The 27,395-nt window shown below is 37.7% G+C and overlaps 1 protein-coding gene across 2 annotated transcripts in view; it reads right to left on the reverse strand.

Annotated features, from left to right (window-relative positions):
* The window catches only part of LOC100475469 (fibrous sheath-interacting protein 2), a 66,601-nt gene that overhangs the window by 9,671 nt on the left and 29,535 nt on the right, over positions 1 to 27,395 (reverse strand). The window contains exons 15-17 of one of the 2 annotated variants that reach the window (XM_034648858.1): positions 26,345 to 26,378; positions 12,275 to 21,173; positions 1,744 to 11,060 (exon numbers count right to left, since the gene is read on the reverse strand). In XM_034648858.1, the coding sequence (XP_034504749.1) occupies positions 1,744 to 11,060; positions 12,275 to 21,173; positions 26,345 to 26,378 (18,250 nt within the window). Of the gene's footprint in view, positions 1 to 1,743; positions 11,097 to 12,274; positions 21,174 to 26,344; positions 26,379 to 27,395 lie in introns of both variants that reach the window. The other variant, XM_034648857.1, reaches the window with a different exon arrangement.

The raw sequence follows: 27,395 nt of genomic DNA on the forward strand, positions 1-27,395 counted from the left end.
TAGATCTCCGTAAAACTACAACCCAGAGTTTCAGATAAATGCTGCCTTACAGTAGTATCTTTTGTGCAAAACAAAATGAAAGAACTCCTGTAAGAAACTGAAACATAATCAGTATTGATGATCTGTGCTGGTGGAGGGAAATAGTTGTTCAAAAGCCTGGGCTCCTTAAACTGATCTCCTGCTCTTTCTGAAACCTCCATGCCCACGTTGGGGATGGATGGCACCGCTATCCACCTAGCTGCAGATCATCTGTCTTAACTGAGCTAGCTAGGTCCACTTGCTTCCCCTGAGACAGCTTTTGCTTCCCTCACACGTAGCAGCAGTAGTTGCTTTGGATTAGCTATTCTCTTCCAACTTCCTGTGGGCTATAGAGAGATAGTTAAAGTACTGGTAAAGGATGTAAAAGAAGAAAGCAGTTAGTCAAAACTGACAGATGATTAAGAGATAGTGACTTAGAGGTAATGTTCTATAGTTTCGACACATAGATCTTGTGCCCAAGGAATTACTTGTATATAAATGAAAGCTACTAAGTAAATGATAATGTAATTTTGAGAACCCAGAGAGAAAAGGACAATTTAGAACTGGAAAGGACCTTTATCTGGTCTAAGAAACTAAGGACAAAGGAGACTCCATCAGTGTCTATGACAATCTCAGTATTTGAGACTGAAAAAAAAAAAAGTACCCGTAATGTATTCACCAGTTCTGAGACTTAGTTCAGTGGGCTGGAAAATAATAATAAGGAAAACACGCTCCCAGGCTTATGCTCCAAGCAGGCTGGTTTTATAGAACTTTGCTCAGTTTGTAAATCACAGACTGTATCCTGAGTATGAGTGCACACCATCATCCTTTAAGAGGCTCATTTACATGGAGGGACTTTGGTATTACATGAGAATGTGGGGCTGGATCAGTGTAACTCCATCTCCTGGAAAGACCATCCCTATGCCCTAGTGCCCTAAGATCTGTAAACAGAACTACTTTTTCAACAGTTATATTGTACCAAGGACAGTGTTTTGGCATTTCAAGCCCCTTTAAAGTATATTTAAAGCCCAAATATAAGACTGCAGAAAAACTAGTTCATAAAAATAGAAGTATAAAGACAGCTGGGTCTAGAACAAGGGTAGAATAGGAAAGAAACTGGGTCCCTCCTATGTAAGAGTATAGGGAACTGGGAAAGTATTATGTAATGGAAGTGAAATAAGAAGAAACAAACTCTGAAGAGCTTCCAGTCTGATGTTTGTTGATGAATGTTGCTAAGTAAAAACAACACTACTGTGGAGCCTTAAGTTTGAGGATTTCAATCTTTAAAAGGTGACCTGTTATTCTGACTGGCCCTTTTGGACCCATTTAATATTATGATAATGTATATCCATTAAAACGAACTGTGGGGATTATAAAAATTGCATTTCTTCCGGTTGCCAAATGAGGACTACAGTTCCAGTCAGTCCTGTTTGCTGGTAAGGGTATTTCCCTGTATTCCCATTCTTCAAGAAACGACAGTTTAGTCTGACCGGCTAATGGAAAATAGCCTGCCACCTTTACACTGAGCCACAATGCTGATGGGTGAGTCCCAGGAAAGCAATGAAGTGGCTGAATCAGAGTGTCCCAATTCTACTGCGTTGGGCAAGAGAATATTGACCGTATTTTATAAATACATTCCCATAGACCTGCCTGAGGAAGGAAATCACAAGACAACCAGGTCTCAGTAACTACTTATTTCTTTTCACCATTGAGTTTAGCGCTTACCTCTAATGGTTTTATATTCAGTCGTCCCACCTCATCCAGTGAGATGCGCCTTTCTCGCTTTTTCTTTCCTGCATCAGGTATGCTCATTGAGTGACTCCTCCCACTCAATGACAGTCTTCTCAGTGCCTCGATGCTGCATCCAGTTCTGGTTAAACACTCCAACTGCAGTTTCTCAAGAGGTTGTGTTTTTATAGAAATGACTCCTAAGTGTTCTGCCACAATGTTTGGATCGATATTGATTGCTTGTTTCCCACGGTGAGGAATTATTTTAATTGGAAATTCCTCTTCACTTAAATCTTGACCTAATTCTTTTTGCTCTAGCTCAGGCCCTCTTTTAACAGCGTGCTCATGCACCTTTTCGACAATTCGACTAAGATCCAAATCGCCAAAGAGATCAGCCTGTGAATCTTTTGGGCTAATTATTTCTAATGGACAACTGGAAACTTTACTGACGAGTAAGGAAGCAACCTCTTTAGGGAAGACATTGTTTGTACCTTTCATGTCATAATAAAGTTCTTCATCGGTTCCAGATTGTTGTAGTACCTGATTATAAACAGAGTCGACGATCTGAGAAATAATTTCTATACTTTCTGGACTTAAAAAGGTTTCTTCAGGATTAGCAGCTGCAACACTAATGTTATTTCTGGAAATTTCAGCTGTCACAGCTTTTGTCAACTGAAATGCAATTTTATTTACCTCAGACTTTGATAAGTTTTTTGCATCTCTGCCTGAGGCACTTGGCAACCTTACTAGTTTAGCCAAGAACAAGGCCAGCATTTCCTCTAAAAACCTAGCATCTAACACAGTCTCTTTTGTGGTCGAAAGCTTTTTCTTTGACTTAAGGTCGTCAATGATCTTAACCACTTTTTCCATAATTTTCACAGCTTCCAGAACTAACTCTGAACTTGATGCTTCTTCTTTTACTTGAGGATGAAATTCTGAATTGGAAATTTCCTTCACCATTAAAAATCCTATTATATCAGAGAGGACATTGCTCTTACCCATTAAATCTTTATACACTGAAATATGGGAGCCAGAGCGCCTTAAAACACTGGTATAAACAGAAGTAACTACTTTTTCAATACTTGTACTGTCTGCTAAAGATACAGTGGGTGATTCTGTGGCCTGTGGCACTACTATAATTTGACTTTTAGAGAGATATTCTTGGAATGAACTTAAGATTTTTGAGATTATTGTTTGCATTTCAGCGTTTAGAGAATTGTTTTGTTTCTTATCCACTTTTGGAAACATAGATAAAAGCTTTGACAAAAAATTTACAGCAATTTCTTCTACTATGTGAAAAGGCAGTTTGTAAGCCTGTGATGGCTGACGCCGGGAAACTTCCGTGGTTTGGATGACATCTTTAAGGATATTTTCAACAACACTGTCAACTTCTGTACACTGATGTGGCGTTAGCTCTCCAGAAAAATAGTTCTGCAACTGGTTGCCAGTCACTTCCTGTACAACTAAATTAACTACGGTTTCGGAAAGGATTTTGCAACCACTGCTGACACAATTTTGTATGCTCTCTTGAGATCCAAATTGTGGCAAGAGATTATTATAAATAGTCTGAACCACTAATTGAATAATTTCATCATCATTAGGATGTAAGGATTCTACATACTGTACAATCATATCTTTATCTTTGGAGATCTCTGTCATAATTGTACTTACTAACTTCAATTGAAGGAAATCCAGTTCTGTGTGCAAATTATCTTCAGATATTTCTGTTTCAGCATTGGCTACTGTTGTGAAAATTTTTGATAGAAGAGAAGCAATTATACTTTCTAAAAATTCATAAGGTAGCATTATAGTATATGGTGATGATGTCTGACATTCTTTGCAGGCTGTTTGAACTACCTTATGGACCTTTTCCATAACCTTCTTAGATTCTAGAGGCAAACATGCTGCAGCCAGAACCTCATCATAAAGTAGCAAGTTTAGCTGATGCTGAAAAATTTCTTCTATCACCGCACTAGCTAGCTTTCTTGCTAAATTTTCACCATTACTATTTATGTCCTTATAAATGGAGTCTTGAGATCTATATTCCTGCAAAATATTGCATATAGAGGAATGAACAATCTTGTTGACCAACATTTTATCGCTTGATGGTATGTTAGCCATAGAAGGTGACTCATCTGAAGAAGCTGTCTTAGTTGGAGCTGCCATTTTTTTCTCTTGAGGTGCTTTATCCACAGATGGTTCTTTTTGCCTGAGAGGTACGTTGTGAACTGATGAAACTTTATTTGCAGATGGGAGGAACTGACTTCCCTGACCTGGGCTCCATACTTTAATTTGAGCATCTGAAAACTCCTTTAACAGGGAATCAATCAGTTTCATAGCTGTGTCACAGAGTTCAGCTTGATTTACATTTTTGGTTACATTTGGACATGCATCATCTCTACCCAGTGAGGAATTAAAAACCAATTTGTTAACTATTTCAGAGAGAACATCTTCTAAAAAGTTAGCAGGAAAAATCCCACAGTTATTTTCTGGTGGATTGTTCGGTTTACTAGGTTTACTTTTAATCTCTTTATCTTTACTTTTTTTATTCTCTTCCTCTTTTGCAGGAGCATTATATTTAGCTGGATTTGTTGAGGCAGGCTGGGCAAAATCCTTGCCATCTGCTTGAGTTACATATACTGCTTTATCACCTAGGGGATCTGGGGATTTTGAATCATCTACTGGTCCTTGGAAAGGAGGTATTTCTAAAACATTTCTGTAAATGCTTTCAGTGAAATTTTGGACATGTTTAAGATGCGAGATCTGTTTGTCATCTGTAACTCCTGGAGAATCTCTCCTCTTCTCTTGGATCTTTCCGTTTCTCACTTTGGATTTCAGAGATGGTAATTCAGAAGGTCTATCGTCTTTTTCTAATGAACTCCCTCTTTTCTTGTCACTCTTCTTCTTATCTATTTTTAAATCTGGTTCCAGGACAACCTTCTTGTTTTTTGTATCATCAGTAGCTGATGAAAGATGTTGGTATACCTCATCGCCTTGCCTTTTCTCTTCTTTTATATCCAAAGTGTCTTTCTTCTTGCTTTCATTCTTTCTAGGTGCCATATTCAAATCTGGCCCCCGAGTATCTTCACTTTCCACATTAGTTTTTGGAGAAGTAACTTTTGATGCCTTCTCATTCTTTTTTCCAACTGACCTGTCCTTTTTCTTTCCATCCCCTTTCTTTTTATCTGCCACATCTCCAACTAACCCTGATGCTAGGGTAGTTAATTCGCACTTCATAATGCTAGTTATAGTGGTACATATTGGCTTCTGGATGCTGCCTGTCTTCATAGATGTCTCCTCCTTTCTGAAATTCTCTTTTCCATGGAGTGCTCCTCTACCTATTTTCAAAGTGTCCGTTATGTCTTTCAGGCCTGAGGTTAGAGGAGTAAGTGTAGGTAATTTTTCTAGCGAAAAAACTGGGCTCTCCTTCACGCTTCTATTTATTTTTGTAAAGGTATTATATGGTAGGTGTTGAACTCTTTGGATGATGTCATCCACATTTAGAAATGAAAAGAAGGTGGAAGACCAGTCTCCTGAAAAAAGTGGTTGAATCTTGAAAGCAGAGATTGCCTTGTTGGCTAAAGCAGCTATCATCTCTATAACAATGTTACTTCTATCATCTTTCTGAACATTGTTAGATCCATACATTTCTATGACCTCATCGTACACAGAATCAGATACTTTATTGACTGTTTCTTTATCTATTGGTGGAAGAGAAAACGTTTCTCCAGAATTTGCTAGGACTTTAATTTTACTTTTCCTAAATTCCCCTATCAGGGCATTTGCAAATCTTATAGCCATGCCCATGGGGTCTTTTTCTGATATCTCTTTGTCCTTAGAGTTTTCAGCAATACTTGGGAGAGTATAAAATTTGCGAACAAGGTCAATTGTGACATCTTCCAAAAATGTAGCAGAATACACAGAAGGCTGTGGGAAGCCTGTGGATATTTTTTCTTTATCAGGATTCAAGAGTTCAATGATACGGTCATTTTTGGGTAAGTCACAGGGAGGTGATTCTTCGTCATGTAAAAATGGCTGCAGATGGTGGGCCACAATTTCTTTCATAATGAAACCAGCTATTTTCCTGAGGAATAAGCCTCCCTTTTTGTATGTATCACTCTGTGTTTCATTTTCTAATTTAAGTTTTTTCATAATAGCATTACATACGGAGTTTACAAAGTTCTCACTTGCCCCTAATTGCATACTTTCCACATGCTCCTCTGCTGTGGCAAGTCTAATTTCATGTTCAGAAATTTCTGTTATAATTTCATCAGTCAATTTTGAAGCTGCATTCACAAACTCATAATCTGGTGGCACCTCTTTCTCACTGAGTTCAGTTCCAGTCTCAGATGAAGGAAATATATGTGCTAGAAGCTTGTAAGTAATATCTTCTAAAAGGGAACGTGGTAATACAGTGATGCATGATGGCAAAACATGGGTATCATCGTTGATGCTGTCAAGCACATTTCTGATGATGTTTTCATCTTGGAGGGAGGAATACGAAGAAGTTGATAATTCTCCCCAAACTAATGACTCCACTTGATAATCATAAATTTCTCCTAAGAGCAAATAACATATTTTTTGCCCAAAACTGACAGTATCACTTTGTATAGCTCTATAAATATGAATCAGAGATTTATAATCATCTAATATTTTTTCATAAATTAGGCTGACAGTTTTTTTGACCATTTCTTTATATCCTTCTGAAAAATACAGATTTTCATCCAAGTGATCTGCAACTAAAATTTCTGATGTGGTGAATTCCAGCACGATTGATTTTACTAATGTCGTAACAATGTTAGTTACATTGGTTTTTGCTTTGCATGGGTTTTCGGCAGCCGAGACATTATGTGAGAATACATAAAGGATTCTGCATAAAAGTTCAGAAATTACGTCCTCTAAAAAAACAGCTGAATTCACAATAAACAACAATTCTCTTTGTTGAGGATCTGTTGCTCTCTGTTGGTAAGTTTGACCCACTGTGCCTGAAGGAAGAGTTTTATCTCCAGATAAAAATGACTCAAGATGATGGTTAAATATTTCTTTTATTATATAACTTGCTATTTTTGTAATAGGTATATTACTTATGCCCTTTTTATCTTTTGTAAGAGACTGGTATAGATTTGAATGAGAAATATCAGCATAAATGGCATCAACCATAGCCTGGATATCTTTCTCTGAAATCGCATTTTGTTTGTCATTTCCATGTTTAATAATGCATACTGCATGTTTAGAAATTATTGACATGATCTCATCAATCAGCCTCACAACTGTGTTGCAGAAGTCTGACTGCAAAAAGTCTGGGTCTTCTGCATTGCAGTTCAATGGATTTATCTGAGATAAAACCTGAGTGACAATTTTCTCCAAATGTGTATGTGATAATATGGTGGTATATGGCGTATAAGCCTGTCTTTGGAGTGTTGATTTACTAATAGCATAATGAACTCTCTTTATCAAAGCATCAGCATTGAGTCTTGAATATGATTTAAAAGGCAGTTTTGCTATGAAATCTGGATGAATTTGGAAGTCAAAAACTTCTGCCAGGATAATTTTAGTTACCCTTTCAGCCAATGTTTTTGTATCACTGAGAAAGTCCTTATCAGGTTCCAGTTCATATTCTTGTAAAACTTTGCTATATGCTGTGTCAATAATTTCGATCACTACTTCTGTATGCACTGGTGGCAAACACAGTTGTTCCTTAGCATTTTCTAGGATGCTAACTTCAGCTTTTGAGAATTCTTCCGTTATCAAATATATGAGTTTTTCAGCTGTTTCCAACAGTTCTTTTTCTGAATCTCTTAATGAGTTTGTTTGCACAATACCTAACACCCTGTGGAATATTTTGCTTAAAACCCCAGAGATCACATCTTCCAAAAAGGCTGAGGAGTAAACGCCAGCAAAAAAATGCTGCCTTCTCACATCATCAGAGTATGTGTATGATGGAGGAAGTAATGACTTTCCATACACAAATGGACGGAGATGCTGCTGACAGATACTTTTAATGATAAAACCTGCTATTCTATCAATAAGAATACTGTTACTGCTTGTGATATTGTGCTCAACTGCTTCTTGAGACCCAGAGTTTTGCAACACATTTCTTAACACAGAATCAACAAGATGCTGAGCATCATCCTCTAAAGAAACAGATTTGGTTTCTTCTTCATCTTTTGAAAATCGAATTTCATGTTGGGAAATTTTCATCCTAATATCACTGATTAGCTTTGAAGATATTTCATCGCAATTAATTCCTGATCTACCTTTTGGAGTTTTGCTGAATGGAACCATGTTATAAGTAGAAGGAAATATTCTAGATAACAGCACTCTAATTATGTCTTCTAAAATTGTGTACGGCAGCAAGGTGTTATATGGAGATAAATGCTGGCTTGACTTGGTAGATTCACTGCTGCCACTAACGATGTTCTGAATAATGTTCTCTGCTGTTAAAGTAGCATAGGAAGAAGCTGACAAGTCCCCAGAAAACAATGGGTGAAAAAGATAATCAGAAATAGCTGCTACAATTAAATTGGTAACATTTTCTGCAAAAATATCACTGTCTTTGAGTTCTTCGTTATCAGCCTCAGGGGTTAGCCCATGCTGTTGCAGAACATTCTCATAAATTGAATTGACGAGTTCATCCACAGTGTCTAGATCTACAGTGGGGAAAGACTGCTCTTGGTCATCACGAAGAATGCAGATTTTAGCTTTGTTAAAATGGTTATTTATTGAGTTTACTATTTTTTGGGTCATTTTATCCAGTTCACAATCAGTATTATATTTTGGATTGAAGACCTTTGATAATAGCCGGGCAACAGTATCTTCTACAAACGCATTAGGATAAAAGTCCATACCTAGTGATGATGGCTTCTGGGACCTATGTGACTCTGTGACCTCACTGAGAACCTCTTTAACCATATTTGATATTTCATCCAGTGGAGTCATTGAAGAAGGTAAGCCCTCTCCACACAAAAAGGGTTGAAGATGATTTTCAATAATCTCTTGAATAATGAGACTGGCCATTCGGTCAATCATAATTGGGCTTTGGCTTACTATACTTTTCTGGACTGACACAAGAGAGTCAGACATCTGTAAAACATTATTATAAACAGACTCCACCATATTTTGAAGGTTTTTTTCTGTATATAGATGTTGACAATCATATTTAGTGAGCCAAATCTTATGCTTTGAAATGGCTGACAAAACCTTGTTTATTATACAGGTGGATACCTCATTAAAATCTGAAGTCAATAAATACTTCTTTCCCAAGCACGAAGCCTTACAGGGTGGAGAAATGAGCTGAGATAATAGCTTCCTGATGACATCTTCTAAAAACGAGTGTGATAACATGGTAGTATAGCCCGTTGAATGTTGACCTTGGTATTTAAGTTCTCTCAGGTTGTTTTGAAGTTTCTGCAATATATTTTCAGCTTTAAGAGGGTAATATGAATTAGGCAAGAGCTTTCCTACAAAGCACAGTGGGAGTTGGTAGTCTGCACTCTCTCTCAATAAGCCATTAGCTATTTGTTCTGCTACTGAGGTGGTAGCATGTCTCAGATGACTGCCACCAGTAACCTGTAATGCATATTCCCATGAAACAGCACTATTAACTGAGTCAACAATCTTTCTAACAGTTTCTTTATCGATTAGTGGAAAATTTATCCTTTCTTCAACATCTCGTAAAACAGTGACTCGAGCATTGTTAAACTCATTCACCACGGAGTTGACATCTAATATATTTATCTCATTGAGCTGAGCTTCAGTGATGTTTACATTTTTGCCCTGCAAGGAGGTGGAGAGATTAAGGAAAATGTCTGCAATTATTTCCTCCAGAAACGTGGCAGAATAAACTCCTGTGTTCATGCCTCCTGGATATTGCATGTTAAAAATAGCTGTTGCATTCATTTCCTTTTTACCTGGTCTTCGAAGAGGAGGTAGAGGAGGGAATTTTCCTGAAAATTGCTTACCAAACGGGGCTTGCATTTTGGAATGAATCACAGTGAGATTATTCAGTGGTTCTCTCAAAGGCTTGCTGTCATAATTCATGAATCTTACAGAGCATTTACTCTGTCTTGATTCTTTTAATTTTGGTCTTTCTCCTTTTGGGAAACCAGGGAGTCTTTGTTTTCTTCTATACATTAAATGCTTGTTTGCAAAAAGTGGACTTCTGGGAGGTCGGTATATACCACAGGACAGTTTTTCCATTAAGGATTTTACTAAGGTATGGGAGGTAATACTAAGCATAGATTCTTGATCTATTTCTGCTAGATTTTCCAAAAGGGCTGACATGTCATATTCTTCAAATGGTGAGCCACGGTCCATTGTTCCCCTGCAATAATTCTCTATGTTTTGAAGTAGGTTGAGCAGTCGACCTTCTGCTGGTATTTCACCAGAAAGAGGACCATCTGTAAGGAGATTGTTGGCTGTACAGTCTTCTGAAAGTATTTTAATAAATTTCTCACATACAACGTTCAGAAGAAAAACTGATTTTGGGGAAAGCTCTGGGTTATTTCTAGGTATTCTATGACTTTCCTGGTTATTTGAAGATAGGAACCTTCTTCGTGGTATTTTACCAGAATCTATATCCCAATTTGGGCATTCATCTGGCAAAACTAAATTGAAAACAATATTGGAAATTTTATTGACTATTTCTTTGGATTCCTGAGTTTTTAGGCTACCAACCAGAGTGCCTAACTTGCGTGCCACAGAATTTAGTTTATTTTTCTGTACTAGTTGATTAATTCGGAGAGTAGGAGATGATTTCCAACCTCTGGAGCCTGTCTGTCTTTTCATAGTTTTGGTTTTGTTGTGAATGGGCAAACTATGGCTTTTAAGCCTGGAGAATGGTTTGTTTTTTCCTCTCTTGTCAGGCTGATGCTTTATTCCTATTTCTTTGGACAGAACATGGATCACTCCTATTAAGAGATCCTGAAAGAGATCATTGAAGTCAGCCACAGCTACTCTTGGCCAGTAAACATATTTTGTTTTCACAGAAATCACTTCTTGTGTACTGTCTGCCTTTAAAATATCGCTATTAAAAAGGATTCGAATAATGATTTCAGAAATGCTTAAAGCAAGTCCTCTGATAGAAACTGACCGACTTACAAATACTTGTGAATGAATTAAAATAACCTTGCTAAAAGCTGCATCTTGGTTTTCCAGTGATTTCTGTTTTGTTCCACCATCTTCAGTACAATCAGAAATGCTTGACATTATATAGGAAATAACCAATTCAGTGAGATGTTCACAAAATTGATAAAGTGAAGTATCACAGTTAATGTTTCTTAGAGGCTGTTTTGATTCATATTTTTTCCTTAATGCTGTGGAAACAATAAATACTTTTTCATCAAGAGGACCTTAAAACAGAAAACATTACTATTTTTAACATGCATTAAGGGAAAATGTTGAGCATTCAAAATACTAGCAATATTTTATACATGAATTTTACCTAATTCAAGAAATAGAAAAACCTAGTCAAGAAATTTCGGAACTAAGTTTTCTTCAAATCCCTATTTCCCACCTGTGGAACCTTACTTCAGCCATGAAGTTAAGAAAACAGCTTAATAGAATTCAGATCTCTAAGTGCTGGTTTCCTCCTTGTATAGCTATGTTTCCAAATGATTTTCAACTTTAATTGCAATGCCCTACAGTGATTCCGGTGATGACTACAGAACTTATATAATTCTTTTTTTTTTTTTTAATTTTTATTTTATTATATTGTGTTAATCACCATACAGTACATCCCCAGATTCCGATGCAAAGAACTTATATAATTCTTGATAATATTTTCAGCTGTTCATCTAATTATCCAGTTTGGAATTATATAGTATACAGTAAACTGAACTGGATGAAATTGCTGATGTTTAATAGTTTTTGACACACAAAATTATTATTTCATATGGTTCAACCCAATATATGCATGTAAGCATTCATAGAAAGGGAGTACAGATATCCTATTTGTAAACATGGGTTTGGGGTACTGTACTTAAAAAGAACTTAAGTCAGAACACTGGAACATCAACAGAACAAGAAGTTTAATGCCATCTTTCTTATAAACTCTATCATTAATAACTGCAAAGACTTTAACTGTATATCTCAAAAAGAAGCTGGATCAATACAGTCAACTATAATTGAAGAAGTCATTTTTTTTTAAAGCATGTGAAAAAGAAAACCCACTTTCAACTTCTATTTGGGAACTGCCTTTAGAGCAGTTGTATGTCCCAGGCAAGATAACTGCTTTCATACCTCGTGCCCAACCAAAATAGCTCACTTTAAATTATGCCTATTTAATTTCATCTGTTGATAGCAAAAACTGAACAATACTCCTCCAAATAACAGTTAGGTAAATGTATCGACATTTCTTTCTTTTAGCACAGTGACCAGTTTAAAAACACATAAACAGGCACCCCAAATCCAAGGCTATTTTCAGAGAAGCAATGAAAGCAGCTGCTTGGATGTGAGAGTGACAAACAAAACTCATTGACTTTTTTTCTTTAAAATGATGCCAACTCTTTATAAGTCATCCCTCACTCACCTCTCGTTTCAAAGTTCTTGAAATGTGTGACCAAAGCTGTAGTGACATATCTTGCTACTAGATGGATTTCATGTGATCCCAGTTCTTGATCTGCAAAAGCAATGACTTCAGCCTCTTCAGTAGGTTCTGGTTTCTCTAACTTTGGGTCCTTATCTTTCCACTTTTCCAGTAAAGTAAAATCTTCTCCACTTGGTGCAAGGCTTTGGTTTTCTTCTTTGGTTTTAGAGCTGATTCTTTTTTCCCATATTTTAAGCAAACTTTTCTCATCCTTTTGTTCTTCAGACATCATAGACAAAGGTTCTTCCTTTGATACAAAAAATGGCTTCATTGTTTCTATACTTTCATTAATATATGAGGTTTGACTTGGAAGGCCATAACTCAACAGCATGGTATTGACAATATTTTCTGCAGCCACACCTATTTTGAGTGGAGAAATGTTTGTCTGTATTTGGTTTGGCTTTATAACTGGCTTGGGGAGCTCATAGTGAAGAACTTTTGGATTTTCACCTTCTTCCATTTCTGTGAAGGATATGGGGTGCTCTGGTGCTGCTTGCACGGAGTCACCGGGTTTCTGAAATGGTTTTTGTAACAGGAGAAAGCTGTTTCCTTTCATGGCTTGATCAAAATGGCTAAGGCCTTGGGCTTCACTTCTAGAATATAATGGTTTAAGTTCTGATTCGAGCCCTTCCAACGGCTCTGTGGTTTTAAGTGTATCTCCTGCAGAGTATCTGACATATGAAGCTAGATTTGATGAAGCCTTCTCCTTTACTTTTCTATCTTCCTCTGAATAAAGAAATAAGCCAGGGATTTGTGGAAGATCATCCCCGCAGCTAACTCCCTTTGGCTTTGAAGTGAACATTCCCATCCCAGTTGCAAATCTAGGCCCGTTGGCAGTGTAGGCATTTTCAGCTACTTGGAGCAGATTTTCCTTTGCATGGCTTTTGATCATTGACTCATAGAAATGAGTACACTGGTCCATCAGTGTGCTGATGATCTGACTTGCCACAATGTTTTTTTCAAATATGCTTATTGAAGATGGTTCCATTTGGCATCTTCCTTTGTCTAACTTCTTCTTAATTATACCAAGCATGTCATTGACAGTATTAACAGTGTAAGTAAGCAGTTCTGAATGGAATGAGTAAAACTGTCGAAGGGTATTGTGCATGTTCCCTTGGGAAATCATACTACTTGATCTAGATCCATTCGGAAACTTATTCAGTGGTTGCAACTTCGGCAATATTGTTTTCATGAGTGGCTTCTGTTGGGCAGCAAAAAATTTTTCAATAGGTATTTTCACAATTTCAGAAAAAGCATATGTAGAGATATGTTGAAATCGTAGGTCTGCAAATGATTCTAAGGTGTTCAGAACCCCTTCCATGATCTCTTGAGCAATTTGGTGGCTAGAGCCCCCATATATTTTGTCTTCCAGCTTTGTGTTATAGATTGGTACACTGTTGAGGTTGGTTGTTGTTACAGAGCCACATTGACTTCTAACAGTAGTTTCTTTCTTGCTTTCTAGCATTTCTTTACCGTCTGTTATGAACATCTGAGTCACAAAGTACACCTCTAATTTTTCTAACAGCTTTTTAACAATTTCCTGACCAAATATATTAATTTGTGCTTGGGAACCCTCAGCTCCAGAAGCAGCTCTTTTAATGTTATGGTACCTGCTTTCACAAGCCTCAAGAGGTGACAAATTTAAAAGTGAAACAGATTGTTCTAATTCCTTTGCTTTCATTGAAATTTCATTCAAAACAGTCTCGGCTATCATCAATAGCTTATGTTTTTCATTTTCCACGTCATTTGATTCTGTGTGCCATTTATCAAACATTTGTCTAAAAATATCTTCTTTAGGGAAGATTTTCTCTAGCTGGGAAGAAAGGTTCTCCAAAGAGAAATGGACTTCTGGATTTGCAAGAGAGATTGTCCTAAAATTCCTCTGTGAAAGTTTGAGATCATGTGAGTATGAGCCTTTTATCTGGTCAGCCAAACTGTCGTTTGTAGTGTATACTCCTTGCAAAACTGCATTAACTATTTTACTTGCTGTCATGATATGATCAGAAGTTAAAGTGTTTACATTTACTATTAGTCTATTTTGCCTCACCTTCTGAAATTCATTCAAAATTGTTTCCAGAATATTGCTTACTATATCCTTGGCGTACATTTTTAGTTCTGCAGTGGGGAGTTTTGTTCTCACTAAGGAGTTTTTGGCATCCCCGGTTGAAAGCAGGTATGGCAGACCAATGGCAGTACTGGACCAACTGCCTCTGGAAGTCTTCTCGCTAGGACTTAACTTGGACTTGCTTTTCACTTTAGCACCACTAGGTCCTAGCTGTGGTTTTGTTCCAAATGTAGGCAAAGAGATAATTTCTGATTTTGCTTTGAAGTTTTTTTTAAAACTTATATTAGGGCTGCCTTTGGAACTAGCTTTAGAACTGGATGGCCTCAGAGATTGCATTCCATCAGACTGATCTTTAGGGGACAAATTCTCTTCTAGATTCAGCAAAACAAAATTTGTGATCTTTCTGAGAACCTTTTGGACCAATTCTTCTCCCACTCGCAATGGGGAAAATTGCAACAAAGTGTTTTCCAGTGAAGTGACACTTCTAATGCCTGTGTAAGGATAAACTCGCAGTATCACATGTTCAGGGGGAACACTTCTTCTTTCTGTTTGTTTTGATTCCTGAAAGTTTGATGGATTCATCAGTAATTCATCATGGCCGGATGCTTCCAATTTTCCCCTGGTCTCATTCTTTTCATATAAGGATGTCATTACTATTGAGAACATTTTTCTGAAAACACTTTCAACTATATCATTTGCAACACTGCTTATATGTGACTGCAAGGTTTTTTTCCGTGCTGCTGCTGATGTTTTCATTTTAGAATCAAATGTAAAGTGGGGGGATTCATTAAATGCAGGCCAATGGTCTATGTCTTCCATTACCCTCTGATACACCTTCTTTAAAATTTCCTTAACTGCACTTAACAAAGCAGTTGTTTTTTCCTTTCTAGAGTCTCCATTTCTAAATATTTCTTCCAAAACCCTTCTCAGGTTTTCTTCTTCTGATATAATTTGGTTTTGATATGGGTATTTTGAAAAAAGAGACAGTTCAGAGTTGTCTTCCATCTTTCTTTGACCAGGCAATATTTCATTTTGTACAGCTAGTTGTGTAAACAGGCTAGGATTTTGCTGTGAGTAAAACCTACTTGCCTTCAAAGACATTTTATTATGTAAACTCTTTAAGATGTTGTTGACAGTTTCACTCACAGTTATGTTTTCTTGGAATGAAATATTGTTTGGATACGAAGACATCTTTTGGATTTCTAAATCTATGTCACTTTTTATTAGCGTCAAAATGGTACTGGCGATTATGTCAGCATATTCCCTAAGACTGGCTTGTGATATATGAATTGCAGGTCCATGTTTTTCCCTGTCATTAGCAAATGTGTAATCTGTTACCTCTTGAGCGAGAACAGTTCTAGCTGTTGAGATTTTTAGGACATTCACATCTGATGGCATTTTGTTTGCTTCAAGGAATACGCTGTTTTGTTTACAGTTTGCAAATTCTGGGCCAACATATGTTTTTTCTGTAGTCTGAGTATCAAGAGTAAGTAGCAAATCTATTCTTTCTGTGGCAAAAGATTTTAATCTATTAAAAATGGCTTTAGTAATGAAGTGAACATTTTCCTCACATGGGGCAGAAGCAGATTTCTTGGCATCTTGTTTTTTAAGTACATTTTTCTGATTATCATCAGAATAAACTGACTTCAGCTGTACATCTCTTCCCTTTCTTGCAAATGGATAGATCTCCCTTTCCCCCTCATTCATTGAGTCTGTAACAGGAGACTGTTGATGCTCTGCTTTGGGAAATGCATCAGAAAATGTCAGGGGCAATTTCAGTGAAATAGAATTCTTTGCATTTATACCAAACATGATAGCAGAAGTGAGATTTTGAAGAACAATATCCACCATATCATTCGAAATCATGGTGACACACGACTTAGGAACTAAAAGCATTGAAATAGCTTTATTTGCACACTTGGAGTTTGTTTCAGAGTTTGCTTCTAAATGTTTCCCACTTATGTTACATTTATTAAGAGTGGATGCAGCAAGTAGGAGATTATTCTCGTCTAGTGTTTTCTCACAGATGTCACTTAAGATGCCCTCAATGCTATCTAGTATTTGAATTTGTAGTTTTTTTCGATAATCACTCTTATTGAACAGCTTTTCAACAATATCTTCTGGCTGACCCGGATCAATCTCTCTGTCAAATAGTTTTTTTTCATATTTGCCTTTAGCAGACACAATACTTAACACCGTGTTAACGATCTGCCTTGGGATACTGTCAGAAACCACAATATTATGGATTAAGAATGGACTTTTTGTTTCTTTATCTAACTTATGTTTGATTCCTTGTAAAATTTGTCTAGCCACTTCTGTTGCATATGAATTTAATTTACAGGCAGTCAGTTGACATATTGAGGTGGTCTCTCCTGACTTATGATCCACTGAGCAATAGGAAAATTGATCACCAGAATATGAATCTTTGGTTGATAGCTGTGATTGGCTGAAAGCAGTCTCATCCTCCTGTAGAGGCAAAGCCATTGGAATTGTGAAATTGATGTGAGGACAAAAGAGAGATTTTACTTTGTAAGTAGCAAATGTTTCTAAATTTGTTAATACTGACTGTATAATATCGTCAGCTACATTCATTTTGGTCATTTTACCACTACTAAATGTGGACTGAAATGTACATGGACTTCTGTCCAGTATGGTAAAATGAAGAGAGGCCTTTTCTCCACTGGCGTGTTCAGGAAAAGAGATATTTGCTGGACAGGTGATAGTGTTAGATCTATTTTCATTTGCATTTCTATCTGTCATGATAGCAGAATAAAGTTTTTGAAGTATGGTTCTAACAACATTATCGGCAACAACAGTAACATCTTCCTCAGACACTAAAGAATCCATTATTTTATCCATAGATTGAATTGATTTTTGAGCAACTGGCTTATCACTAGGATGAGGAATGTCACATAAAGGGGACTGGGAGAGAGTAAGCACATTTAATTGATAGATTAAGTCATTCTGAAAAATTTCATTCAAAATATTTCTTATAATGGGCACAACTGGGGACTTTTCTGGCTCTTTGAGCTCTACTTCAAATTTTTTAAATGTTCTTTCTAGTTCCCATTGTTTAAGAGATTCTGATTTAGTTTCTTCTGGTGGTCTTTCCTCTCCAGCACTTTCTTTGTCTGTATCTGCAGGATCTTCTAGATAGGACTCTGGGTCAGCCCCTCCTGGAAGAAAATTTCCATAGGTTGGCCTGTATCTGTAATTTTCAATGCCTTGCTCTTCTGGTTCAGTTTCATTAAATATATGAGGAGGCCCTGCATCTAAAATTAAATCAACTAGATTCTTAAGCACTTCTTTCTCCTCTGGTGGCTTGGTTATGCCTGTTTCCAAATCTGGCAAGCTCACATTTAATTCCGTTTGAATAGCCTTCAAAATAGTACTTGATACTTTCTTTGCATGCATGTATAAAGCCGACTGCAGTTGTTTTTCATGTGTGTTTGTACAAATGTTGATACTTTCATGTTCGCAGTACCTCTTGTTGCTCTTTTTATTTCCATTGATTATAGTGTCCAGAGTTTCTAAATTTCTTTTGGCAAATCCTTTCAGTTTAGCAAAAACCATTTCAAAGATATCAGAAGCCATGACTTGCAGCTTATTTGGGTGCTCTTCTTTTGTGGTCCCTGTTTTGGGGGCAGTTGTCTTTCCCTTGTTGTTAGTCACCTCTTGACTACTTGGCTGGATTACACTGGACAACATACTAGAGATTATATCAGAGCATCTGCCCATTTCCTCAATAAGCAAAGCAAGTGATAGGCTGTCAGTATCAATATAATCTGAGATAGCTTTAAATTCTGAATTTGTGAAAATGTGGCCCATCTCAGCACTACATAATTTTCTAATGATATCTTCTAGAATTTTATAAGAAATGAGCTGAATATTAGACTGTAATGCAGTGATTGTTCTCAAATTCTCATTGATCCACTCTCTGTTTTGTTCATGAGATAGGGGAGAACATGGACAGTCTCCTATGAGCTTGTATAACATGTCATATAAAGTATCCCCAATTCTATCTAACACTTGCAATCTGGTACATTTGTGAACTTCCTCTTGCATATGAGGACACTGAGAAGGCACAAGTTGTTGTTGATCAATGTCAGTAGTTTCATATGAGATTTTAGACCTTAGCTTATCTGAAGGGAGCAGAACATTGCTTTCACCTGTATTTCCACTTAACAATTCACAAATGCAAGTTGCTAATGAACTTGTCATAATGTCATTATTTAGCTTTGTGACAGCAGAGTCTAATTCCTTTTCATTGTCTGCAAAAACTCCTTTATCTATAAAGTCTTTGGGAGGGCCACACTTCCCAAGATTTAGATTTTTCTTATTGTATTTGAGTTCTTTCTGGATAGCATCCAAAACAATTTTTACCACTTTAGTTGTGTAAGTAGTAAGGTGAGACTGAAATGAAGATTTCTTGTCAGGTGCAAATTTTGAATGGTCAGCATGGCTTTCTAGTTTAAAGCAGTTTTGCAATTTTGGACAAATAAATGAGTTCAGCTTCTTAAAAATTGTATAAGTGATCTTATCATTAATGTGAACTACAGGTTCAGGTGTTGATTCAGTTTCTTCAGGTTCTAGCCAGGGATGTTTTGTAGAGTCTATGCCAAGTATAGATAAAAATGTCATCTTCCTTTCACTCTCAAGCCATATTTCTAATGGCTCTTTATTTAGTATGTCAGAATTATCTAGAGAAGTTTGAGGTACTGATGAAGAATGTCTGATAATGTGACTATAAGCTATGTGAAGTATTTTTAATACAGCATCTACAATTTCTTGAGCTACTATTTGGATTTCTGATGCAGAGAACATCTGGTTCATCCACTCTTGATTGGACAGATCTTGTGGGCTTCTTGAGGTAAGAAGTGAAGCTTCCTTATCATTTTTATAATCTAAGTGACCAGAGGGCCCCGAAGATAGGTCTTGGAGCACCTGTGCTAAAATACTTGTAATTATATCTTCTGAGGCTTTTTGTATTTGATGCTTTTCATCTTGGCTGAAAAGCAAAAGGTCTTTATTCAAACACGGTTTGTCCTTAAACAGGTCCTTATTATTAAAAGCTGGAAGGTCAGTCTTTAATCTCCAATCATGAAATGCTACTACTTCATCTTGATAGGCATGCTTTGTAGGTAAGTTCATATTTCTTTTGTACTTCAAATCAGCATTTTCCCTTGTTAACCAATGATCAGGAACCTGTTCTTGTAATTTTGCTTTTTCATCTTTGATAGACGAAATCAGTACATTTTCCACAATTTTGTCTATTTCTTTATTTTCGTCTTCAGAATAAAGAACCATGCCAGGAACATTAATGGGTGGAAAGAGGCATCCATGTCTAGGATCATTAGCTACTCTGGTGCTGGCAAGTCTGTGCTCTTCTTCAGTGCCAGAAGAACTACTCAGTCTGGGGTCTCTTCCCGTTTGGATATCTGTTTTTTCTGGTTTCTGATGTAACTGAGCCAAGATATCATCAAGTAGGTGAAGGATGATCACTGTTTCCTCAGATGCAATGAGTCTCTCATTATTAAGTCCAATTTGTATATAACTTAGTATAGTGTTGATTGCTTCCTCTATATAACCAACCAGAGAGGATTGGGAAAAAATATTTGACACTAAATTTTGTATGTCTTCTTTGCTAATCAAATTGGCTGCATCAGGTTCAGCACTGGATTTCCTTTTGCTGGCTCTTTGAAGGAATGCATATGTTGGATCTCTCCTGTGTGGCTGATAAGCAGGTTCAGTTGTGATTTCAAGACGAGCAAGTTCATTTTGCTTAGAAGACGCAAGAGATGTCAGCTTTTCTAAAATCACATGAACCATATCCTCTGCAATACCACTCATGTTCTCCATAGTATAAGGCGGCAATGCTTTTGAAGTTTTTTCTTCTGGAGAAATGAAATCTTCCCCACTGGCTGTTAAGTCTGATTTAAAGTGAACTGACAAATTTTCTTGTGAAAATACCTCAATACATTTTTTCTCAACTGCAGACTGTAGCTTCTCAAGCACATTTTCCATAATTTCAGCAGCTGCTGAGGAGATACTGACATTGGAGAGCAAGTCTCCTTTGTCAGTGTCAGTTTGATCAACCAAAGTTTCAGCCGTAACAGAAGCAAGAGTGGGGATGGTCTTGCTTAATTCAGATACCATTTCATGAAAAATATTTTCTAAGATCAACTCGGATTCCTCTTTTAGGTGATATTTAAAGGTATCAAAAACATTCTTTAACTCCTGTACATTGTTTACGACTTTTGCTTTTTCATCAGAAGGTGGTGGGTGTTCTAAGACATCTGTTTTAGTGGTAGCATCTTCAGATTTCTTTGGGACTGTTTCAGTCGGTGCAAAAAGGTGACTATCGGGTTTACAGGTTTTGAGCTTGGGGGATTCAGCGGCCTTCTTATATTTAGGTTCAGAGGTTTTAGGATGTCCTTTCCTGTGATGTGTTTTTCCCGTAACTGTTCTTTCTTTGTGGGCAGAAGGCGGTTTTATGGATGCCGCTTGTTGCCCTATTGACTTGTCAGCTGTGTCCACACAGGCCTGTGCCTGAAATGTCTCTGCCTGAATACATGTTTCATATAGAAGCATTTCACTGCATGCGCTACAGCAACTTGCACTATCTGAAGACAGGGTAGAGTCATCAGGCATTGGGTATACATTATTTTGCAACCTTTCTTCATATTTTGTGATTGCTGGATATAATATACAGGTCACTGCAGCCACAACCCAGGTCATTATATTATGAACTATACTGTTCAGTTCTTCTGAAGTTACCTGGAAAGGAGGTAAATAGGACACAAGGGAAATCACACACGAATTTACTCTATTGTAGGGACAGGGGCTAAGGTTTAATTCCTTGTATTGAACAATGCATAGCTAGAATCCAGCCATGGTGTATAGAGAGAACATAGGAAAGGATCTACTTAGAATAAGAGATTAATTTCAAATTGGCTTATTCTCTGTGGCTGTCATCTGTTCTTTGAATATGATTCCCTTTGATTCAAAATCCCTTGGAACATTGATTTTCAGCATTTATTGCTGAGCATAAATGGCTTCCTGGTTAAAAAAAAAAAAATAGCCAAGTGGGTGTCTAGGTTCACGGAAAACAAATGCTGTGGCAAAAAGTAAGACTGTCGATGAGCCAAGCAATATTTCTTAAAAATACAAACCAGATTACCTCTGACAAACTATTTCACAAAACAGATTTGCAGTCAAAACATTTATATGCCTTTGCAGAGATAGCCTTCTTTTACGTAAGCATCTGTCCAGCTAGGAGGTAAGGGTGAAGAAGTACCACAGTGGAGGGGTCAGCCTGTGGGCTCTGCGGCCCACCGGCTGCTGCCTTCCTTTGTCAATTTACTGTGTTTTTATGTATGCAGATGACTACAGCTACTTGTTAAGGCTTAATTAATGGTCAACAATTAGCACTGATAATTTAGCAGAAATGAATAGGTTTTGGGTCCAAGAAAAGATCATCAGTGCAGACTGTCTTGGAGAGGGAGGCAGAGGATGGTTCATGAAGTAAAGAAACACATTAATCTTGGTCAAAAAGGCTGAGATAGATTTATTATTCAACATAGTACTAGAAGACCTTGCAACAGCAATCAGACAACAAAAAGGGATCAAAGGTATCCAAATTGGCAAAGAAGAAGTCAAACTGTCTCTCTTCGCAGATGACATGATACTCTATATGGAAGACCCAAAAGACTCCACCCCCAAATTACTAGAACTTATAGAGCAATTCATTAATGTGGCAGGATACAAAATCAATGCTCAGAAATCAGTTGCATTTCTATACACGAATAATGAGACTGAAGAGAAATTAGGGTATAGATTCCATTTACAATAGCACCAAAAATCATACGTTACTTCGGAATTAACTTAACCAGAGACATAAAGGATCTATATTCTAGAAACTACAAATCCCTCTTGAAAGACATTGAAGAAGACACAAAAAGATGGAAAAATATTCCATGCCCATGGATCGGAAGAATAAACATAGTTAAAATGTCTATGCTACCCAGAGCGATCTACACTTTCAATGCCATCCCCATCAAAATACCAATGACATTTCTCAAAGAACTGGAACAAACAGCCCTTAAATTTGTGTGGAACCAGAAAAGGCCCCGAATTGCCAAGGAATTGTTGAAAAGGAAAAACAATCCTGGGGGCATCACGTTGCTGGATTTCAAGCTGTACTACAAAGCTGTGATCACAAAGACAGCATGGTACTGGCACAAAAACAGACACATAGACCAACGGAACAGAATAGAGAAACCAAAAATGGACCCTCGACTCTATGGTCAACTAATCTTTGACAAAGTAGGAAAAAACATCCAGTGGAAAAAAGACAATCTCTTCAATAAATGGTGCTCGGAAAATTGGACAGCTATATGCAAAAGAATGAAACTTGACCACTTTCTCACACCATACACTAAGATAAATTCCAAATGGATGAAAGACCTCGATGTGAGACAGGAATCCATCAAAATTCTAGAGGAGAACATAGGCTGCAACCTCTTTGACATCGGCCACAGCAACTTATTTCATGACACATCTCCAAAGGCAAGAGAAACAAAAGAAAAAATGAACTTATGGGACTTCATCAAGATAAAAAGCTTCTGCACAGCCAAGGAAACAGTCAAAAAAACTAAGAGGCAGCCCATGGAATGGGAGAAGATATTTGCAAATGACACTACAGATAAAAGACTGGTATCCAAGATCTACAAAGGACTTCTCAAACTCAATACACATGAAACAAATAATCAAATCAAAAAATGGGCAGAAGATATGAACAGACACTTTTCCAAAGAAGACATACAAATGGCTAATAGACACATGAAATAATGTTCAACATCATTAGCCATCGAGGAAATTCAAATCAAAACCACACTGAGATACCACCTTACACCAGTTAGAATGGCAAAAATGGACAAGGCAGGAAACAACAAATGTTGGAGAGGATTTGGAGAAAGAGGATCCTCTTACACTGTTGGTGGAAATGCAAGTTGGTACAGCCACTTTGGAAAACAGTGTGGGGGTCCCTTAAAAAGTTAAAAATAGAGCTACCCTATGATCCAGCAATTGCACCACTGGGTATTTACCGCAAAGATACAGACGTAGTGAAGAGAAGGGGCATAATGCACCCCAATGTTCATAGCAACATTGTCCACAATAGCTAAATTGTGGAAGGAGCCGAGATAGCCTTCAACAGATGATTGGATTAAGAAGATGTGGTCCAGGGGCGCCTGGGTGGCACAGTGGTTAAGCATCTGCCTTCAGCTCAGGGTGTGATCCCGGCGTTATGGGATCGAGCCCCACATCAGGCTCCTCCGCTATGAGCCTCCTTCTTCCTCTCCCACTCCCCCTGCTTGTGTTCCCTCTCTCGCTGGCTGTCTCTATCTCTGTCGAATAAATAAATAAAATCTTAAAAAAAAAAGATGTGGTCCATATATACAATGGAATATTACTCAGCCATCAGAATGAACGATTACCCAACATTTGCAGCAACGTGGATGGGACTGGAGGAGATTATGCTAAGTGAAATAAGTCAAGCAGAGAAAGACAATTATCATATGCTTTCACTCATTTATGGAACATAAGACAGCAGGAAGATCGGTAGGAGAAGGAAGGGAAGAATGAAGGGGGGGTAAACAGAAGGGGGAATGAACTATGAGAGACTATGGACTCTGGGACACTAACTTCAGAGGGCTTCAGTGGGGAGGGGCGTGGGGGTCTGGGGTAGGCCAGTGATGGGTATTAAGGAGGGCATGTATTGCATGATGCACTGGGTATTATACGCAAATAATGAATCAGGGAACACTACATCAAAAACTAAGGATGGTGGCTAACATAACAGAATAAAAAATTATTTAAAAAAAAGGCTGAGCTGGAACTGGGATGGACTCAAAGGGCCAGAAGGCTGGGCAGTAGAGGGAAGTTGGGGGTCTCCTTCACTGTAAACTGAAGTAGAAATCCAGAGAGCAGACCTGAATGACCTTTTCCTCAGTGGTTAATGTACTTACTGTCACAGCTTAGACTGGACTGGTGGCAGATGCAAGGTGCACCTGCAAAACCTATTGTTTTGCAGTACTTGTTTCTGTACTTCTATTTATTGCATATCTATTTTGGGAACGTAAAAATCCCTGCCTAGAATAAAATAGTATTTGTTTTTAAGTTATTGTTACCCTCAAGAGAGCCAGACCAAGAATGCATACCTTCTGCAGAAACTCTTATTTCTCAAAGCTGTGGATACAACTCAGTGGCACCAAAGGCTGGATGCCTGGCATTCTGGTTATGCATTGTTTGATATCCTGGCATTTGGGCACCAGATTCCCTAGAATGTAGTTGTTGCCTCCCAGTTACCTCCAAAGTTAGCTTTCAGATTGTTCAGGTTTAGGCCAATATTCAATGAAAAGTTAACACTTTGTCAAATGTAGCATATCTCTCCTGATCCATTAGATAAGGTTTTGAGAACCACTTCAGGAAAAGCCATTTTTTCCCCACTCCAATTCCCAAATCTTTTAATGCATTTTTATTGTGATTAAGTACACAGACCATAAAATATACCATTTTACCATTTTAAAGCATACAGTTCAGTGGCATTAAGCACGCTCACAACATTGTGCAAACATAACCACTATCCAGTTCTCTTAATGCATTTTTGTCACCTTCTTCCATGACTAAAAAATGGCTATTAAGTTTGAAAAACATAGTTTGGGATGACAGCATATGGTTGAAAAACATTTTTTTTACATAAACATGTCCTAAATCAAACACTTCTAAGAATAACAGCTAACCATTAATAGGTAAGTTACTTACCTTCTTGGTCTAAATTGGTCCAAATCTGTTCTAATACATATGAGCTAAGAATTTTAATATATATTATTTTCTTAATACCAGAGAAAATGTACAGAAGACCCACATTATTACTCTTAAGGTAATTGAGAAGAGGCATTTCAACCTTGATATATAAAACAGGGGCATTCCTAAAATTTTTAATGAAATGAAATGTGATAAATAGAATCTGATTTTCAGCTTATTTTCAGTATACTATTAAACCAAGAAATATCCTTTTGTTGCCAGTACGTCTAGGTCTTTGTGTTTGTTGCACATTCTCTGAGTTGAGTGGGTGTATTATGTGAAAGAGTGTGTGTGGGCATTACTCCCCTGAACCCCTCTCGTATTCATGATTCCTCTGTCTAGCCCCAGAGTTGGGGCTCATCAAATTCACCCTCATCTTTGCCTGGTCCAAGTTGCAGTTCTCAGGCGAACAGGTCCCTTCTTTTGATGGAGTACCATCCTAAGATTTTTCTTTTGTCTTTTTTTAAAAAGATTTTATTTATATATTTGACAGAGAAAGAGACAGCTAGCAAGAGAGGGAACACAAGCAGGGGGAGTGGGAGAGGAAGAAGCAGGCTCATAGCGGAGGAGCCTGATGTGGGGCTCGATCCCATAACGCCGGGATCACGCCCTGAGCCAAAGGCAAACGCTTAACCGCTGTGCCACCCAGGCACCCCCATCCTAAGATTTATCTTACTCCTGGGAAAATGAGGAGACAGATCTAGGCATCCTGGCTCACATGCCCAAGGGACAGGATATTCAACCCTATGCCAGATCTCAATGGTCTGCAAAGGCATTTCCCTTAATGGCTTCCCATTATGGGGTGGGTTTGTGTCATGTGATGCTTTTCTCATGATAACTAAACCTCCTAATGCTCCCTCAATCTATCCTCCTGAGCCACCTGCCCAAAGGGCCAATAGCAGTAACTTTGGACCCCTGCAAAACTCAAGATTAACTGAGAGTGAAAGTCAAGAAGAGAAGAAGGCAAAGAGGGAAACTGACTAATGAGCAAAATCATTGTCTGATTCACAGACTTTTCTCTAATTTCGTATTACAAAATATCCTTAACATGTTGCTTTATCAGTGAATTTCATCATACATACTTTTTCTGGACAGCAATTTTGATAGTGTTGTTGTCTGAAAAGTAAAGAGAGATTTATTTACTTCTGATTAATAATTTATGTAACTTCCCTCCCCAATTCCTAAGCATTGAATCAGATTATTTCCTTTTTTAAAAAGATTTTATTTATTTATTTGACAGAGATAGAGACAGCCAGTGAGAGAGGGAACACAAGCAGGGAGAGTGGGAGAGGAAGCAGCAGGCTCCCAGTGGAGGAGCCTGATGTGGGGCTCGATCCCAGAATGCTGGGATCACACCCTGAGCTGAAGGCAGACGCTTAAAGACTGCACCACCCAGGCGCCCCTGAATCAGATTATTTCCTTTGTGCTTGGGAGATTTTTTTTCTCCCTAGCAATTCACAAAAAAGAATAAGCTTTATTTTTTGTGTAATTCCCCTATTTAGCCTCCTACTTAGATATTGGCCTGAAGGTACATTTCTCAATCTCATAAAAGCCATCTATGAAAAGCCTACTGCAAGCATTATTCTCAATGGGGAAAAGCTGGAAGCCTTTCCCTTAAGATCAGGAACATGACAAGGATGCCCACTCTCGCCACTATTATTCAACATAGTACTAGAAGTCCTTGCAACAGCAATCAGACGACAAAAAGGGATCAAAGGTATCCAAATCGGCAAAGAAGAAGTCAAACTGTCTCTCTTTGCAGATGACATGATACTCTATATGGAAAACCCAAAGGAATCCACTCCCAAACTATTAGAAGTTATAGAACAATTCAGTAAGGTGGCAGGATACAAAATCAATGCCCAGAAATCAGTTGCATTTCTATACACGAATAACGAGACTGAAGAAAGAGAAATTANGAAAGAGAAATTAGGGAATCCATCCCATTTACAATAGCACCAAAAACCATACGTTACCTTGGAATTAACTTAACCAGAGATGTAAAGGACCTATATTCCAGAAACTATAGATCACTCTTGAAAGACATTGAGGAAGACATAAGGAGATGGAAAAATATTCCATGCTCATGGATTGGAAGAATTAACATAGTTAAAATGTCCATGCTACCCAGAG

This window comes from Ailuropoda melanoleuca, chromosome X, assembly GCF_002007445.2.
Source record: "Ailuropoda melanoleuca isolate Jingjing chromosome X, ASM200744v2, whole genome shotgun sequence".
Lineage (NCBI taxonomy): Eukaryota > Metazoa > Chordata > Mammalia > Carnivora > Ursidae > Ailuropoda > Ailuropoda melanoleuca.